At 41.9% G+C, this 20391-nt stretch overlaps 3 protein-coding genes across 3 annotated transcripts in view; all 3 read right to left on the bottom strand.

The window, feature by feature from the left end:
* The window catches only part of LOC308094999 (NACHT, LRR and PYD domains-containing protein 12-like), a 518863-nt gene that overhangs the window by 142206 nt on the left and 356266 nt on the right, over nucleotides 1-20391 (bottom strand). The gene's annotated exons all lie outside the window — the stretch shown is intronic.
* LOC308094786 (uncharacterized protein) overlaps nucleotides 1-20391 on the bottom strand; it is a gene marked incomplete at its 3' end in the record, with an annotated part of 221582 nt that overhangs the window by 68145 nt on the left and 133046 nt on the right. The window contains exon 2 of the mRNA XM_080441612.1: nucleotides 15779-15901. The remainder of the gene's footprint in view (nucleotides 1-15778; nucleotides 15902-20391) is intronic.
* Nucleotides 1-20391, bottom strand: part of LOC308094996 (NACHT, LRR and PYD domains-containing protein 3-like) — a 569186-nt gene that overhangs the window by 470036 nt on the left and 78759 nt on the right. Inside the window, exons 5-8 of the mRNA XM_080441836.1 lie at nucleotides 6279-6392; nucleotides 5949-6029; nucleotides 5426-5539; nucleotides 4533-4646 (exon numbers count right to left, since the gene is read on the bottom strand). Of these exons, the coding sequence (XP_080297962.1) occupies nucleotides 4533-4646; nucleotides 5426-5539; nucleotides 5949-6029; nucleotides 6279-6392 (423 nt within the window). The remainder of the gene's footprint in view (nucleotides 1-4532; nucleotides 4647-5425; nucleotides 5540-5948; nucleotides 6030-6278; nucleotides 6393-20391) is intronic.

Below are 20391 nucleotides of genomic sequence, written 5' to 3'. Positions count from 1 at the left end.
GAAAACTTGTAATACGATAAATCATTGTCTTCATGTAAGTAATCAACTCAGGAAGTTTCATTATGATAACACTTTTTTAATTTTGTAATATTTTCACCTGTCATGTACGTATGGGGAAAATAACAAAATGTGTGATAACCATGAAAAAGCTGCTCCTGTGGAAAGGTTATCATATATTTATTTACTCGTATTGACCCTATGAACAATTTAATATAGGTTTGGTTTTGCCCACTCTTTCGATAATCATTGCTCAATTTTGGGGCTCTGGCTCATGGACTAGGACAAGGAGGGACAAGATCAGAACTTACTACATTAGAGGATCAGTCCAGGTTAGAAGGTTTGGGGATAAAACAAGAAGGGAAATTGAGATGGTTTGGACATGTGCAGAGGAGAGATAGAGGGGTACATTGGGAGAAGGATGCTGAAGACGGAGCTGCCAGGTAAGAGGAAGGCCAACAAAGAGGTTTATGCATGTGGTGAGAGACGACATGCAGGTGGCTGGAGTCATAGAGGAAGTGTAATAAACATTTTAGAAAGCCAATCTGTTTGGAATAATTTCTACTTGTATTTTGACCATAGAGTGTTAGCTTCACAGCAGGGTCTTTTCACAGCTAATGTAGCTGTCATTCAGCAACTGTTCCAAGTCTATTTCTACTACACTGTTCTCTTTTGTTTGATCCAGCAATACTCTTGATGGTGTCCATAAGTGTAACAAGCCTGTACGTCTTAGTATGGACGCTCTTAACTTAACCAGTCAGCATACTTGTACTGTCACTTAGAATAGCAATGACCATAGGAATAGGTGTATAATAAGGGTATTTTTGCCCTGCTGGGGGCTAGAGGCCTGTTGCCCAGGCCTATCCTGACCTGGGGTTATGTTGTCATGTTTTTCAGCCTGAATCTTTCTCAATAAATTGTCAACACTTCACTCTGACTGGATATCAATACTTTCAATAATAGAAGACGCAGAGAACAGAAGGAGATGGAAACAGATGATCCGCTATGCTGACCCCAATGGGAATTGGCCGAAAGAAGAAGTAGGCAAATATATTGACTTGTGAATATTCCCACTGTATACATACCACACCACAGTTAATGATTTAGTAACAGCTGTTGCATAGATTGAGATAAATACAGTAGTTTATTCCATAGATAGGACATACCCACAAGTAGCCAGAGCTAGACATGACCCATGTGACTTAGCATACGATCACTTTGTCAAGTAATAGTATTTTGTGTATTATATAAAAGTATTCACATACTTTGTGTCTGGAGGTCCATGTTCATTACTGAAGTTAAGAGGAGGATGTTTAGACCAGTCACTCTTCATAGACACACAGCTGGGTGTTGGAGACTCTGGTCTGTGGTGAAGACTTCTGGAATGATAAAAAAATATATTACTATAATTATTATGTTTCTTAATTATTACCCGTATAACACTCCTTGAAAATTTAGCAATGTAGTTGTAGCACAACTAACACAATAGCAATGAAATGATAGAAATGGCAGATGGCAGAAATGGATTCATAATGCCTGTTTATTATAATTATGCGAATCGGAGCAACGGTGCTTCTTGCAGATCTGCATGTTACGTTTGTGACGTCCACTGTCTGCCCGGCCGCCCGCCCACGCACTAGGCAATTTTAATATAGGATAGATATGGTTCTCAAATGTTTTAATTTCAAGAACCCCATAACTCTGAGAGTGTACAACTGAAACCACCTATCCCAATTAGCATCCCAATTACCATAGGGAGCCGCCCCACAAATCCCCCTATAAGGCATGACTGCATGGCCCTGCCTGCAGTCACACCTGTGTGTGATTTCTGCTCACAGAAATCACAGGAAATCACACACATCAATATGTTCTGTGGTGGTACTTCAGAAGTGAACAGCACATTTTTATTTATTTCATTAATTAACATATTTTATTATTTCTCTCACATTAATCAACACATCGCCACTAGACATCAATGTAAATTTGCTGAAATTAGTATGTAATCCATATTTCATGTTGAGGACTAGTGTTATAGTGGACTTTTACAACTGATTGTTGCACAGTGGGTGGTGGGGGGTCTTTAAGGTAGCAGCTGCTTGGTATATAATGGGGTGAAAATAGGGCTGTTATGGTGGTGCAAGGAGGGGTGTAGGGGGCTGTGTGGGGGTATGGGGATGGGTATGGGGCTTGGGCTTAATTTAGCCGGGTCTGTTCGGGTTGGATTATAATTTCCAGAACCGTTCTCTAAAGCAGTGGTTCTCAAACATTTTCATGTCAAGGACCCCCAAATTGAATGCATTTGGCTGCAGACCCCCATCTGAAAATATGTTCTGCCAGGGACTTGCATAAGAGAAGATTTGTGCATTTTTCACAATGTTTCAAGATGTATCAAAATGTTTCGAAAGTAGCCGATCTACAAGCTAAAAATGGGCAGTAATTTGATGTGTTGTGATCTTGTAGATCAGCTACCCGAAAACAAAGTATAAAATGGGGTTGTGGACCCCCTAAAACTCCCTTAAGGACCCCTGGGGGTCTCCAGACCACACTTTGAGAACCACTGCTCTAAAGTTATGATAAAAATATTATTGTAATTTAAATCCTATCCTATATTATACAATTGTAGAATTGAAGAAAACAGAAGAACAAGTTATTTTGCACAAACATATAAGCACCCAAATGTGACTAAGAGTGCTCTATAGTGTGCATAGATTCTGCTCTCACCCAAGAACAAATTCAAGCTAAGAAAACATGTGTGCATGCCAAAATCTTCTTGAAAACTGCATAAGTGGGTCCTAAGTAGGGGTGGGACGATATATCGATATATCGATATATCGATATATCGATATATCGCGATACTTTCTCCCGCGATAAATAATCGATATACTGCCGAAAAATATCGATATTAATTTTTTTGTTTTTTGTTTTTTTGTTTTTCCTACTCTGTATTTGTGTAATGATGATTTTGAACTGTTTGGTGCTATTTTATGTGTTTATGAATTGAATACAAGGACTATCGTGATATATCGTTGGTGAATTTTCATGCAATATGTCGTGATATCGCAATATATCGATATTTTCAGATATCGTGATATATCGTTGGTGAAATTTCTTGCAATATATATCGAATATCGTGATATCGCAATATATCGAACATCGTCGAATATCGTGATATATATTGTTATCGTGGGCCTAATATCGTGATATATATCGTATCGTGAGGTACCCATATCGTCCCACCCCTAGTCCTAAGAACACATTTCTTAATTCTTATTATTTGTTTTTTTAATAAAAATGTCAACTTCCTGTTGATTTTACTATTTGAAGATCTGGATCCGGATCCGCGGATCCAGTCCAGGTTTTCTACTTATTAAAAATGGCAAAATCAACAGGAAGTTGACATTTTTATTTAAAAAAAAAAACAGTACTGGGTTTGGTGATGTTCTATATTGTCTGAATCAACTTTGTTTGCGTTCGTTTACGTGCTAAAATAGTGACTTTGAGAGCTGTTTTACCATACAGTGTAAGTAAATGGGGAGCATATTTTGAATTATCAATTTCTAATCAATGGAGCAATTATTTTTAATTTCTTGCCCACCTTTGGAGTTACATCATGGCAAGGTAACTACACAACCCAAACCTCTACCAAAGTGGTCTTGCCCTTTAAGAACGGTTGGTGAATGAGGCCCATTGGTCCTTATTCATCAACTGTTCTTAAGAAGAAATTGCTTTTTAACACATTGGGTGCCAGCATTTTATAATAACAGATTACGTTCGGTGCCAGAAATCTCACCGTTGAGCTGCGCAGCGCTGTTTAAGCTGTAGACTCCACGACGTGCATTCCATGTGAAAAAAAGCATGCCTCCATTTTGCCCGATGGTCCTGGCTAACGCCTGGAACGATAACATCTCTCACGCGAGTAACAATGGCGGAGCGATCGTGCATACAAAATTAGTCGTTTTCCCCAGTGTAAAAGGTTTCGGAGTTATAGGGGTTTTAGAGAAGGAGATAGAACGGAAGCGGATGGGAGCCATGTTTTTTGACATGGTGATCCATCTTGCCTATCCTTCTCAGAATCACCAAGGGTGATCCCAGAGCTGCTCCAGCCCCTCCCGTGTGGAAAAAAACGAATAAAACGAAAAGACACCAAACACGGTTCAGACCGCGTTCGGCACCAAAGCACTACTCTGTGAAAACACGGTTCAGACCGTGTTCGGCACCCGATGTGTAAAGACCCATTTATGCAGTTTTCACGAAGATTCTGACATTTATCACTTTTCTTAGCTGCAATCTATGCACACTAAAAGAGCCCATTTAGGCACATTTGAGTGCTTATATGTTTGCTAAAAGATATTTGGTTCTTCTGATTTCTCCAATACTACAATTGTATAATAATAATAATAATAATACATTATTATTATCATTTCCTTTTTTAGGTTGGATATGTGGGTCATGTATTTGAGACTTACGAACCATTAACGTCGTTACAGTGGTTACAGTGGTAGGGTTGTGTATATTGTATAGGAGGATTCACATACTTTGTGTGTGGAGGTCCAGGTTCATTACTGAAGTTACCAACCAATCCTTTAGACTGGTCACTCTTCAAAGACATACAGCTGGGTGTTGGAGACTCTGGTCTGTGGTGAAGACTTCTAGAATCATAAAACAATATATTACTATAATTATTATGTTTGTTTATTATTATCCTCCTATAATTTGACAAACCTCTGTAGTCGACCGTGGTGAGAGCAACAAATGTGTGCCCGGTTCTCCTCAATGGCTGGAGCTATTGATCTGCATTTGCTCACAGCCATTGACCATTACCATCTGAACGCAACTGCGAAGCCCGTTTTTCAATTTTGCCAAATCTCAGCTGTTTATTAGGGTTTCAAAAAACAACTGGAGATAAAACTGCGCATGCGTCGAATCCAAACACCCACTCGGTTACAGTGTCGTCTGCCTCACGCGCACACACACACACACAGACAGACAGACAACGTGCTTAAACCACGCTTGCAACTACTTTCGCCTGCGCACTTCACCGGGTATGGTCTAGTAAGTATAACACTCCTTGAAAATGTAGCAACACAACTAACACAATAGCAATGAACTAATAGAAATGGCAGATGGCAGAAATGGATTCATTATGCCTGTTTATTATTATTATTATTATTATTATTATTATTATAAGGATCGGAGCAACGGTGCGGCTCGCAGGTCTGCACGTTACGTTTGTGACGTCCACTGTCTGCCCGGCCGCCCACGCACTAGGCAATTTTAATGTAGGATAGATATGACTTTTCTTTATTTAATTTTTCGGTAATATCTTAGCCTTAATAACCATTAATTAACCAAATAATAACGTTGTCCAAATGATTGCATCACTATGTTATTCTACTGTAGTGTATATTATATAGGAGGATTTACATACTTTGTGCCTGGAGGTCCAGGTTCATTACTGAAGTTACCAACCAATCCTTTAGACCTGTCACTCTTCATAGACACACAGCTGGGTGTTGGAGACTCTGGTCTGTGGTGAAGACTTCTGGAATCATAAAGAATATATTACTATAATTATTATGTTTCTTTATTATTTTACACATAACACCCCTTGAAAATGTACCAACACAACTAACACAATAGCAATGAACTAATAGAAATGGCAGATGGTAGAAATTGATTCATTATGCCTGTTTATTATTATTATTATAAGGATCGGAGCAACGGTGCGGCTCACAGGTCTGCATGTTACGTTTGTGACGTCCACTGTCTGCCTGCCCGCCCACACACTAGGCAATTTTAATATAGGATAGATATGACTTTTATTTTATTTTCTTTTTTGGCAATATCTTAGCCTTAATAACCATTAATCAACCAAATAATGACGTTGGCCAAATGATTGCATAACTATGTTATTCTACTGTTGTATATATTACATAGGAGGATTTATATACTTTGTGCCTGGAGGTCCAGGTTCATTAGTAGACCAGTCACTCTTCATAGACACATAGCTGGGTGTTGGAGACTCTGGTCTTCTGTAATCAAATACATGTTTCTATAATCATCATGTGAATGAAGAAGTCCATTTATTCAATAGGCCTATTTGTTAAGTCCCATTTTACATCTAAAAGGGAAAATGTTTTGAGTTTTGCTTCATGACATTGCAGCAACAAGAAAACAGAACAAAACAGCAAAAATAATAGTAATTAATAACAATAAACAGTAATGTTTGACAAAAAATAGAGTGCAAGTGTTGTCTATATTGTATAGGAGGATTCACATACTTTGTGTGTGGAGGTCCAGGTTCATTACTGAAGTTACCAACCAATCCTTTAGACCTGTCACTCTTCATAGACACACAGCTGGGTGTTGGAGACTCTGGTCTGTGGTGAAGACTTCTGGAATCATACATAATATATTATATAGTATAGGAGGATTGACATACTTTGTGTGTGGAGGTTCAGGTTAATTGCTTCTGGACGCTATAAGCCCATAGAGCGAGCACATGTTTGTCTTTTGCATCACAAACTGTTGTGAAAGAGCCCGTCATTGTGTGAGCAGATGTTGAATTTGTGTCGGCCACGACCGGCTTGTTGGGGGAGGAACAGCTGTGTGTGAATTGGAAATTGTGAACAAGATGGAACTGATACAATTATGTTCCACTCAGTCACCACTGAGCATCGACAGGTTCAGGACATTTCCCGGTGGCCTGCCTGAACTACCCACCGGCTGTCAGAGAAAGAATAGACACCTTATCGGGGCGGCCATAGCTGAGTGGTTAGTGAGCCTGCCTAGGGAGCCAGAGGCCCTGGTTGCCCCAGGTACGATTCCAGGCCACGCCAGCATATGTGTCGATGAAATGAAATTTGTCCCTGAGCAAGACTCTTAACCCCTAATTGCTCACAGGCCCTCATTGGAAACAAGCCCGCAAGGACTTTCATGAACGTCCTGTTAAAAGGAATTATCCTTATTATCCTTACCTGTCAGTTGTCACGAATAGTGTGTGTGTGTGTGTGTGTGTGTGTGTGTGTGTGTGTGTGTGTGAGATCACTTTGTTGTAGTGTTGTGTATATTGTATAGGAGGAGATTCACATACTCTGTATCTGGAGGTCCAGGTTCATCACTCTTCATAGACACAGATGGCACTGGTCTGTGGATGAGCTGTTTGTCAGTTCCCTCCTCCTCTCTCTCCTCACAATGACTCATCTTTGGTCTTTATTAAACCTGTCAAGATTACAGTCAAAATAGACCAGAACACTGTAAATGTTTGCTGCATATGCACAATGTGCAAGCACGCACGCACGCACGCACACACACACACACACACACACACACACACACACACACACACACACACACACACACACACACACACACACACACACACACACACACACACACACACACACACACACACACACACACACACACACACACACACACACAGCTATACAGGGAAGTGCAGAGAATGTTAGAAGGACTTGTAGATCTGCTATTTTAGGTGTGCGACAGGGTGCACAGTGTTGATTTCTACACTGAGGACCATTCTGTCAACATAAAATGCTGTTTCATGAGAGTTCTGAAAAGGCAATTACATTACAGTCATTTAGCAGACGCTTTTATCCAAAGCGACTTACAGTAAGTGTATTCAACATAGGTAGGGAACGAAAACTACTAATCACCAGAAGTCTTTAGTGCATTTTCTGCAAAAACAAGCAACCAAGAGTATACCTAGCGCTAAGGTAAAAGTACAATATATCAGCCACCTATTTCCTTAAACAAATGAGACAAAAATTGCTAAATCAAATGAGCATGAGCTAAAACAAATAAATGTATCGACTAAACAAGATCCAATAAACAATACAGCAATAGAAAAACAAGCGTTCGTACAACTAGTTAACAACAAGTAGGTCAGGCAGAGAGGAAGCATTCAATTCATTTGAATGCTGCATTCGGGTATCAGTCTGGCAATGTCAGGCTATAGCCTTCAGGTACAGTAATGGAGAAAGGGACATTTAGCATTTCTTTCACCATAGTAAAAGCTACATTCATGGTCTGGAGAGGGAACTTTTTACAGACAGGTAAGTGCACAGACTGTGCACTATGCTTTACTCTCCTACTGTTCCTACACCACGCCTACTACTAATATACATGATGTTCCTCTGGTTTCCTGTCAATCAGCAGGTGTCACCTCTGGTCCTGAACACTCACAGTACAGCTGTTAACTAGGTACTATGATTGTTTACACGTACGCACAGCCACGCACGCACGCACGCACGCACGCACACACACACACACACACACACACACACACACACACACACACACACACACACACACACACACACACACACACACACACACACACACACACACACACACACACACACACACACACACACACACACACACACACACACACTTCCAATGCCACCCTCTCTTTGCTGGTCCCATGCACCTTCTTTGGAGATAAAATAATGCCACAAGCACTCCAAAAACTGCATTAACTTAACCAAACTACTTAACCGTACTAACATTTCAGCAAATCTAATAGTTGTTTGTGATAACATTACACTGAATCGCACCAATGTGAGTTTGATTTGTATATTATTATTATATTATCTTTTTATAGATAGCCTTATGGAAACACAGTAAAGAAATAGTACTAACATGCATTACAATAACATATGCACAGATAGATTAATAATTGGGATCAACATTGTAAATGGCCCACAGCCCTGGAAGTCCTATTTAAACCCTCTGGGCAGGCAGAACGCATCTTCATCTTGGGCCAGGCAACTTATAATAAAACAATTTAAAACATCACAACGGGTTAAGGATGACACTTACATTCCTGAGCTGTCAGTTTGCCCCCAATGTTCTAACATGGACGTTAGAGCCAAAAGAAGCATCATGTGACTGTCAACAACACTGCTGCTCTGACAGCAGCATGTAGGCTACCGTTAGCTTGTTAGCTTAAACATTGTTCAACAACACTACTGCTCTGACAGCAGCATGCAGGCTACCGTTAGCTTGTTAGCTTAAACACTGTTCAACAACACTACTGCTCTGACAGCAGCATGCAGGCTACCGTTAGCTTGTTAGCTTAAACACTGTTCAACAACACTACTGCTCTGACAGCAGCATGCAGGCTACCGTTAGCTTGTTAGCTTAAACACTGTTCAACAACACTACTGCTCTGACAGCAGCATGCAGGCTACCGTCTTCAACAACACTACTGCTCTGACAGCAGCATGCAGGCTACCGTTAGCTTGTTAGCTTAAACACTGTTCAACAACACTACTGCTCTGACAGCAGCATGCAGGCTACCGTTAGCTTGTTAGCTTAAACACTGTTCAACAACACTACTGCTCTGACAGCAGCATGCAGGCTACCGTCTTCAACAACACTACTGCTCTGACAGCAGCATGCAGGCTACCGTTAGCTTGTTAGCTTAAACACTGTTCAACAACACTACTGCTCTGACAGCAGCATGTAGGCTACCATTAGCTTGTTAGCTTAAACACTGTTCAAACATGTTTAAAGTTAAACTATATAAACTGGGACATACAACGTGTAACAAAGAGTAACATGTCAAATGTAATGAAACATCTGGTGATACATGGGATACACTTGAAAGCAGAGTCATGCACCGTGTCCACTATGTACATGAAGCTCAATTTACACTCAACTGCACGATGGTGTCACTCGCCGAAAGCAGCCGATCTACAAGCCCACAACACGTTGCAATGTGTGACGTGTTGTGACCTTGTAGACCTTGTAGATCTACTTAAAGAAGGAGCACTATACCCATGTTCAATCTTATCTTCATATAATAGGTTCTCAAAATGCTCTTTATGCCACTTTCTGTCTACTCACTCACACGCTCGCCCCGGGTCAAATCCGGCGACCTCGGAATGATCGCCACCTGGTATTCCTAAACCTAACCTCAGTAAAACTATGCCTACACCTAACCTTATTCCTAACCTTAACCTCAGTAAAACTATGCCTAAACCTAACCTTATTCCTAAACGTAACCTCAGTAAAACTATGCCTAAACCTAACCTTATTCTTAAACGTAACCTCATTAAAACTATGCCTAAACCTTATTCCCAAACGTAACCTCAGTAAAACTATGTCTAAACCTAACCTTATTCCTAAATGTAACCTCAGTAAAACTATGCCTAAACCTAACCTTATTCCTAAACGTAAGGTAGGGAACAAAACTACTAATCACCAGAAGTCTTAAGAGCATTTCCTGCAAAAACAAGCAACCAAGAGTATACCTAGCGCTAAGGTAAAAGTGCAATATATCAGCTACCTACTTTCTTAAACAAATGAGACAAAATAGCACAATCAAATGAGCATGAGCTAAAACAAATAAGTGTATCGACTAAACAAGATCCAATAAAACAATACAAAAATAAAACAAGAGTTCGTACAACTAGTTAACAACAAGTAGGCCAGGCAAAGAGGAAGGGTAGTGTTTCCTGAAGAGGTGGGTTTTCAGCCTGCGGCGAAAGATGGGCAGTGACTCTGCTGTCCTGACATCAGTGGAAAGTTCATTCCACCACTGTGGGGCCAGAACAGAAAAAAGTCGTGACCGTGTCGATCGACCAGAAGGACCCTTGAGTGACGAGGCAATCAGTCGCCCCGAGGTGGCAGACCGAAGTGGTCGGGCAGGGGTGTAGGCATCGACCATAGCCCGGAGGTAAGAAGGAGCTGTTCCTTTCACTGCCCTATAGGCTAGCACCAGGGTTTTAAACTGAATGCGAGCCACTACGGGGAGCCAGTGCAGAGAACGGAGAAGGATAGTTGTGTGGGAGAACTTGGGGCGGTTGAACACCAGACGAGCCGCAGCTTTCTGAACAAGCTCCAGAGGTCTGATGGCTGATGCCGGAGCACCAGCAAGGAGGGACCATGTGGAAATGTCAGAAATAACCAGTGACATAATAATAATTGCACCTTACAGTGCTTGCCAACGTCTCGTCATCGCGGGGGGGCGTGGCATAGTAGCTGCAGACATACTTCTGGGGGGCAATGTTAAGTCAACCTGTTTAATACCCCACAAAGATGTCCGCCGCTACCAAATGACACTTGTTGTTATTGTGAAAATAGCAGATCTACAAGCTCACAACGCCTCGCACTGCGATAACACACACACAGAGATAACAACCTCACTCTACAACAAAGTATCACGTGACCAAACTCCCCTGAGGTCACATGACTTACTGTCAACTGTAGAGGTGATGTGATTCTAATTACAACACGTCACTTCTATAACAACTTATTAAAAATAATCTCCCAAAGCATCATATTGTGAGTTGTTGTGAGCTTGTAGATCTCCTATTTTTGAAGAATGTTGACTGTCTTCTCTTATGGGGGCCACTGGCTCAATTTCTTTTTATTATTAATGTATTTATTTATTTTCAGATGGGGGTCCACCACCAAATACATAACAATTATAAATACAAATCAGTTTAGGGCTCCTTGACATGAAGATGTTTCAAAACCACTGATCTAACTCACATGGACTTCTGTTCTGCTCTGCTCTTCTAAACATGTTGCTGACCAGTGTTGAACTCCACTACCTTTTTACTAACTAGTATTGTAACTAATTGCTTTTTCAATTCAACAACATGTGTTACAATGACTGAGATTAAAATAGGCTTCAGAGGATTATAATGTTTATTATCTTCCAGTGATCTACTGTCACTCTAACCTCAGCACAGCAAGAGACATGACCCGCCCTATTCTGCCTCTGATTGGTTTAGACAAGAGGAGTGATGATTGGTTAAGATATAGGGTCAGATATCATAGTAAGCCAATCTGAGGCAGAGCTGGGCAGGTCTTGCCTTTGTCTCCCTGGTGCACTCACACACACACAGGGAACGCTCCTCTCCGCAGGCAGGCAGGCACGCACACACACACACACACACACACACAGACACAATGACAAGTTCAAGCATGATCTTTATATCACCGTCTCCCGTCTATATTCCAGGCAGAACTAAACAGTGATCTGAAGACATGCTTCCTATATCAACAGTACAGGTTTTATAATACTTTTCATCATTCAGATTCAGCCAAAGTTTTAGATATTAAATACCAAGTGGTTCTAGTATATGGTATAAAACAATTCAACAACATTAACCCCTTCACCCCTCTATTCTTAGTAAAACACACCTGGCTCTGTCCTTGGACAGCATTTTTCCCTCTAGTCTACACCAAATCTCTTTGCCAAAAATAGCAGATCTACAAGCTCACAATGCATCACAACGCCACACGTTCCCCTCCAGAATAGGGTGTGTGGGGTTCAAGTGGTTAACATTTTTAACACCAGACTAGAGAGATTATTGCTACAGTATATTGTTTAAAATCTCTTACCCTGCAATAATCTTTATGCTTTGATCCGACGAGGCAAAACAAAATGGAGTCCAGACGGTTCAGTTGACTGTGACACCCTTATCTGACGGCCGGGGCAGGTACTTTGACCTGCAACCGACAGCACACACACACACACACGCGCAGAATGTATTTATGTCCACACATAGAGAGGATACAAAGACACACATATTAAAGGTACAGTTAAGGTTACGTTCACAAAATCATGGCATATGTCTTCATGACTCAGTGCACACACTGTGACGGCCCCCTGGGCCTAACCATTGTCTGTTGCAGTGCTGGTTTGGAGGGTGGAGATAATCAGAGGAAGGGGAGACACCTGGCCATTGTCTCCTCGAGCACTATAAAAAACATGCTCTGTGTCCAATGGTGATCCTCTTCATTCCTCCTCAGGCTGCAGGGGCGGGCACAGAAGAGCACTTTGTTCATTTGCTTTTGTTTAACCTCACTTAAAGTGGGCAGCAGTATGTTTCTCTGCCTTTATGAGTTGAAACTTTGTTTGTTGTTCTATTCTAACATTTAAATAATTTGTTAATAAAATTTACGCTTCTTTTTGGCATACCCTCCCTGTCGTTTCCCCTTTTTTGATATGGCCTTGGAGCTAGGCCATAACAAATGGGGGCTCGTCTTAAGCTAAAAAAAATTGTAAACTACAGAGCTTAGTCGTTTAGGTCGCTTGTGTTGGTAAACAAACAGGTTCAGGTTTGCACCTACCCTAGGTGGCAGCAGTGGGGTGGGGCCGTGGGAATTGAGGCTGTGAAGGACGTCAGTGTTGGGGATTTCCTGTTTAAATTCATTGGGTAACGATCGGAGGGAGGTGGATTTTGTTAATGGTCACAGGTCTTAAAGAACGTAAGTACCTTTTCATTGTCAAGTCATAACAGACAAACACACACGCAGAGATAACAACCTCACTCTACAACAAAGTATCAAATGACCAAATTCCCCTGAGGTTAAGTAACAGCGTCTCCGCCATATGTGGCAGGCTGCCAATTATAGCAGAGACAGCACAATACTTTGCCAGCCTTTTTGCCTCCTTTTTGGGCATCCCAAGTTGTTGAAACCCTCTAACAACCAGTATGTGGGTATGTAGGCTGCCAAATATAAAAACCAATAGTCTGCACCTATAGCCCAGCTCTGAGATGGTATGTAGGAGTGGTTGGTATTTAGTGACCTTGGTCATAAAGGCTTCCTCTAGGCTATAGGGTCAAAGGTGAAGGATATCTCTAATACAGACACTTCTCTGGACTCTTTATAACAACATCTGATGTATGAGCTCAAGCAACTCCCCTGAGGTCACATGACTTACTGTCAGCTGTGGAGGTGACTGCTTTACACTTATAAACTGTGATGTGATTCTAATTACAACACGTTACTTCTAACAACTTAAAAAAAAAAAAAAAAGCAGATCCACAAGCTCACAAGGCCTCATATTGTGACTTGTTGAGCTCATGCCTCCTTCAATGCATGAGAGCTAGCAAGCTGCTACTTATCACCTGAAAGGGGGGAGTTTCAGCGCGTGGAAGGAACACGTTATTCCAACCAGTTCCTTTCCCCTCCATCAGGCGCCCCGGCTGGCCAGGGGGAGGCAGTATAGAATCCAGGATTACTACATGTTTTTGTGAGGGTACCTACCCTAGGGGACACGGGGAGAACATGCAAACTCCACACAGAAAGGCCCTTTCACCAACCCCACCTAGGGTATGGGAACTGATGACACGGAGGAGAGAACACGCCCCCAGTGACTGTCTTCTCTTATGGGGGCACTGGCACAATTTTTGAGTGATGCAACCACTCCTACATTTAACCGTGTGTTTGTGTGTCCGTCCGAGCACGGCCTCAACAGCTGCAGCTGATTGCAACACAAACATGCAACCAGTTACACTAATTCAATACAAACTTCAATACAAACAGGAGGCAGTGGAACACATGTACAACTTAAAGACATGCACACACACACACGCTGGCTTCATGCGCACACACAGAGACACAAACACACGCTGGCTTCACGCTCGCGCACACACACACACACGTAACATGCGGACCTAACGAGGCCCACCGTGCACACACACACAAGCCAGCACTGCACACGTGCGAGCCAGCACTGCAGACGTGCACACACACACACACACACACACACACACACACACACACACACACACACACACACACACACACACACACACACACACACACACACACACACACACACACACACACACACACACACACACACACACACACACACACACACACACACCTGCAAGGCGCACCGTTGCTCCGATCCACACCAAACTTGCCACCAGCACTGGTCAGGGGTCAGAGGTCTGCCATCACAGTATCCACACAGGGACCACGTGTGACATCCAGGGGCAGTGTTGGGAAAGTTCACTTTCTACATGAACTAGTTCAAAGTTCAGTTCACACATTTTAAAATGAACTAGTTCAGTTCATAATTACATTTTTTGAACTAAAGCTATGAGCTTTTGCTATTTTTGAATAGCCAAAGTATAACATATGGATAAAGGGGTTAAAATGAGTGTGACTCTTTATTATTACATTTTGTTGGGGACCCCCTGGTACCCCCCCCAAGGACCCCTGGGGGTCCCCGGACCCCACTTTGAGAACCAATGTGTTAAGGTATAGGGTCAGATATCATGGTAAGCCAATCTGAGGCAGAGCTGGGCGGGTCTTGCCTTTGTCTCCCTGGTGCAAACATACGCAGGAAACACTCACTGCTCTCCACAGGCGCGCAGGCGTGCACACACACACACACACACACACACACACACACACACACACACGCTCAAGCATGATCAAGCATGATCTTTCTATCACCGTCTCCCGTCTATATTCCAGGCTAAACAGAGTGATTTGAAGACATGCTTCCTATAGAGGAATCCACAGAGAGACTCTTGCTGCGTATGCATTCTGACACAGCAGTTATGATGCACCAGGGGAGCGCTCTGTGGATTCATCAACAGTACAGGTTGTGTTAATAATACTTTTACTCATTCAGATTCAGACAAACTTAAATGCCAAGTGAATCTAGTATAATGTATAAAACACTTCAACAACATTAACCCCTTCACCCCTCTATTCTTAGTAAAACACACCTGGCTCTGTACTTGGACAGCTTTTTTCCCTCTTTGCCAAACATTGTTGATCTACAAGCTCACAATGCATCACAACGCCACACGTTCCCCCCAGAATAGGGTGTGTGGGGTTCAAGTGGTTAACATTCTTAACACCAGACTAGAGAGATTATTGCTACAGTGTATTGTTTAAAATCTCTTACCCTGCAATAATCTTTATGCTTTGATCCGACGAGGCAAAACAAAATGGAGTCCAGACGCTTCAGTTGAATCAACACACTGACAGCTCTGTCATACTGGAGGTGTTGTTCTCAACCAGGTGGAGTGTTGCTGCAACAGGTCCTAGTGCCCCGCCCTGTTATGAACCATGTGACCCTGGGCACAGACATGGAGAATGACACCCTTACCTGACAGAGGGCAGCCACACACACACACACACACACACACACACACACACACACACACACACACACACACACACACACACACACACACACACACACACACACACACACACACACACACACACACACACACACACACACACACACACACACACACACACACTACTCTCCTCAGTTGAGAATTTAAGAATTTAATGAGACAAACACGCGTGTGCACTTATGCATGCACACACACACACTCTGCTTGTTCCTGGCTTTTCAGGAATTACTTTTCGCGACCAACTCCATTCCACCATGCAGGCACATATAATCACAGAGCTAAATAAGGCCTGTTAGTATTTAAGACATGTTGTGTTTTATGTTCATTACAACATGTAATTACATTATAAAATAAATAATAAATAAGGTATGTTAGTAGGCCTATTTTATGTTCATTACAACATGTACATTACATTCTTACAGAGACTCATATTGTATTTGTACAGAATAGCAGCAACATTTTACAACAAGTGACAGCAGAGACAAAGACATGTGAGCAGATAGCTGAGTGTCTACAGAAAGTCTGGTAATCAGAAGGTCACAGGTTCAAACCCCAGTTCACCTACAGTACTGTAGTATGAGTGTCAACATGTCCTTGAGCAAGACACTTAACCCCCAAGTGACATCTGAGCAGCCATCAGCCAGATGAAACTTAAACAGAAACAAAAGTCTACCTTTAAATGAATGTTGTATTACCTGATGAGTCACCTGTCACACACTGTGTGGAGCTTGTTTATTATCATCTTTTATTAAGTTATTTACTTTAACAATGAAACCAGACTTTTACTCAGAAGCTCCTAATAGAACAAAGACAGTAACTGCAGTGGAAAAGAAGAACTGCTCTGATGAAAGACCTTAAAACAGGAACTAAAACCTCTAGATCGCTAGACAGAGGGCACACACACACACACACACACACACACACACACACACACACACACACACACACACACACACACACACACACACACACACACACACACACACACACACACACACACACACACACACACACACACACACACACACACACACACACACACACACACAGAGGGTGGTGTACTGTTACAACTGGTTTCCAAGTTAAATGTAAATAAAAAAGTAACTAGTTATAGTTAATGCTCTATGTATGTAATATATATTTATTTTTGAGAGCAGTAACTATAACTAGTTACTTTTTTAAAGTAACTTGCCCAACACTGTCAAGGAGAGAGAGAGAGGAACACAAAGCTGTGGTCACATGGTTTACAGTAAACTGCTGTGGAGCCTGTCTGTCTCCAGACCATAGGCCCCGCCCACTCCTCTGAGTGAACTGCGTCAGGCTAGTGGAGACTCTGAGTGACTCACACTGTGTTAATGTCAGAGTCACAACTTATTCCTTATCTAACTCACATTCTTTTTACAAGTCTCTCTGTGTTCACAGGCCTGGCTTCAACTCCTGTCCCACTGAGGAAGAAAACCTTTTCAACTTTTCTCCAACACACTGACAGCCCTGGGCTCCACAGGGAGGGAGGGGTAATTATTTGAGACACACATCTGAGTTTTTGACCAATAGGCACCTTTGTTTGCACCTTCAAAGGGTCAAATAAGGGAATCACGTGCCGTTGATCCCCTTCCCCTATTCGCTCATACCTATGTCATGACGTATGTGTAAGAATCATTAAGAAGCAATGCTTCATGGGCTCCAATGTAGCCTGACAGCACATTGCAGGTTCGAATCCCGTTCCCGACGATCTTTGCTGCATGTCTCTCTCCCCATCTCTCTCTCCCTGTTTCCTGTCTGTCTGTCTGTCTGTCTCTACTGACAACTATAAATAAAGGCCAAAAAAATATGTATCAGTGTGTTTTACATTGTGTTGTGGTTGTCTCTAGTCTCCCCCCTCTTTATCTCTCACTTGCGCCTGTCTCTCGCTCTCTCACACACACACACACACACACACACACACACACACACACACACACACACACACACACACACACACACACACACACACACACACACACACACACACACACACACACACACACACACACACACACACACACACACACACACGTGATAACATACAAAGCAAAATCACACTAATGTGAGGTGGATGGAAATATAATAGAAAATAAATGAACAAAGCTGTAAAAAGTTAGCAGATTAAAACCCTTATAACCATGGATTATTAAAATAACTGGATGAGACGTGGGAAATGGCAGCCAATTCATTTCAATGAAATGTGCTTGCCTTCATATTGTAGATCTATTTTCCTTTCAATGTGCATCGGATTCATGCATGTATCTTTATATTGTGCTACAGTCTCACAAAAGCCAGACTGAAACACTAAAAGGGCAGAGAATCATGTTCATGAACTTATATCAATACAAAGGCAGGTGATAAAGTCACTGAATATAAACTATAGTGAATGCAGGAAGCTTTGCTCTTGTTCTATGTTTCCTAAAGATGGAGATAACAGCAGTACTGGTGCTTCAGAGCCCAGTGCACAGAGCTACTGGCAGCTACAGAGAAAACTGTCTGCAGTAAAAACTCATTGCTATAAAATCAATTTATTTGCATATTCCATATATAAGATTTAATTATTAACCCATTAAGACCGGGAACGCATCTCTTTCATTTTAGATTTCTTTGGCTATTCAAAAATAGCAGATATACAAGCTCATAGCGCGGCACCGAGTGCCGCACTATGAGCTTGTAGATCTGATATATATATTTTTTTTAATCTTGGAACATTTGTGCAAATCTTTGAATATATATACATTTTTAACTCAAATCTTTGCTTTTGCATGGGAGTCCCTGGGACAAAATATTTTGAGATAGGGGTTCATGACCAAATAGGCTACATATCATTGTGGGGTCTTTGACATGAAGAAGTTTGAGAACAACTGATATTAAAGCAACATAAGTTGAAAAAAAGAAAAACTGTTGGGAATTTAGACATTTGTAGAATCCCCCAGAAGCAAAGATTTGAGTTAAAAAAGTTCGCTTTAAAAAACATATATATTCAAAGATTTGCACACTTTTTCACGGTCTCTCCTCCCACAGTTTATTTTTCCCAATTTAGTGCTATATGTCAAAATGACCGGCTTCATCGGGAATCGAGTGCTTGTATTTTTCTAAGAGATTGGTTGCATAGTTTTATTGATATTGATTTATTAGTGCATTACATTTCCCCATCCACTTTAATGGAAAAGTGAAAGAACTCAAATTCAAGTATTTTTTTCTCAGAAACCGTAAGAGCTAGAGTTACCAGATTTGGAGGGGAGGTTCATAATTTGGTCCAAAATTATTTAAAAAATAATTACACTAATCGGCCACATGGTGGCGCTATAACAGCCCCCTTTACGTTTTGGTCTATAACTCTTGAACCGTAGGTCGTAAAATAAAAATTTAGATTCCTTGGGTCATGACGCAACTCCCCATATAGGCCACGCCCATTTGCGTCAGGATAGATTTTCCGCCATTTTGAATTTTCTTCAAAACACACTTTTAGCTCCTCCTCCCACATATTTTCTCCAAATTTCACAAAAATCAGTACACATGATCTCTGGACCCATGCGATAATCTGGACCGAAACAGAATTTTGATAGTCCATACCGTTCGTCCGTAAATGGCTTCCAAAGTTAGCGGAAGGGGCTCGTTTTACAAAAAAGGCCACAAATCACGAACGAAACGTCCAGTCAATCCCAAATTTGAATCACATGTCAAGGGTGGTTTACTCAACAAATCCCCAAAAGTATTTCCACTTTGATCCATAGGGGGCGCCACAAATGCTCAAAATGTAACCGTTTGATGCAAAAACCTTATTTTGGGGGGATCAATCCTCTCAAAATGGAACGCAACTGATCTCAGGAGTTACGTGACAATGTAATTGGCACAGCCTCCGACGGTATTCCTCCCAGCGTATTCCTCGAGTCCCGGCGACAGCGACCCGCGACTAGCGTCGGTGCAACCACACTCTGCAATTGCCCTGAATTGCGACGCGTCTAGTTATTAACAGCCTCTGTGGGTTCAGAGAAAACTAATGGAGGCTGAACCTCCTAAATCTAGGTGGTTTAGTCTAATGGTCTTCAGATTGATTTGTAAATTATTCAATATGTTGCCTTTTATAGACAGCCTTACATAAACACAGTAAATAAATAATACAAATACACAGTGGCGTAGCAGCGAAAAACCCAAAATATAGCAAAACTACCGAAAATGTCATCAATATTTAAACCAACACAAATAAATGCTACTTAAAGTACCCTCGCGGGGCCTCCGAGGGATGCATTTAACACGGAAACGAACGCTGGGCAGGTGGACTGTGACACTGACACCGAGCATGAGGACCCAGACGCACCGGCTGTCAGCTCTCCCACTCCCAGTCCCACTCCCAGTGCTTCTGCAGGGGCAAACACTGAGGCTACTAGGCCGACTGAAATCACAGAGGACCCAGACCCACCCGGAC

This window comes from Gymnoscopelus braueri (assembly GCF_963280865.1).
Source record: "Gymnoscopelus braueri genome assembly, chromosome: 11".
In the NCBI taxonomy this organism is placed as follows: domain Eukaryota; kingdom Metazoa; phylum Chordata; class Actinopteri; order Myctophiformes; family Myctophidae; genus Gymnoscopelus; species Gymnoscopelus braueri.
This window is presented reverse-complemented; position numbering and strand designations above follow the sequence as displayed.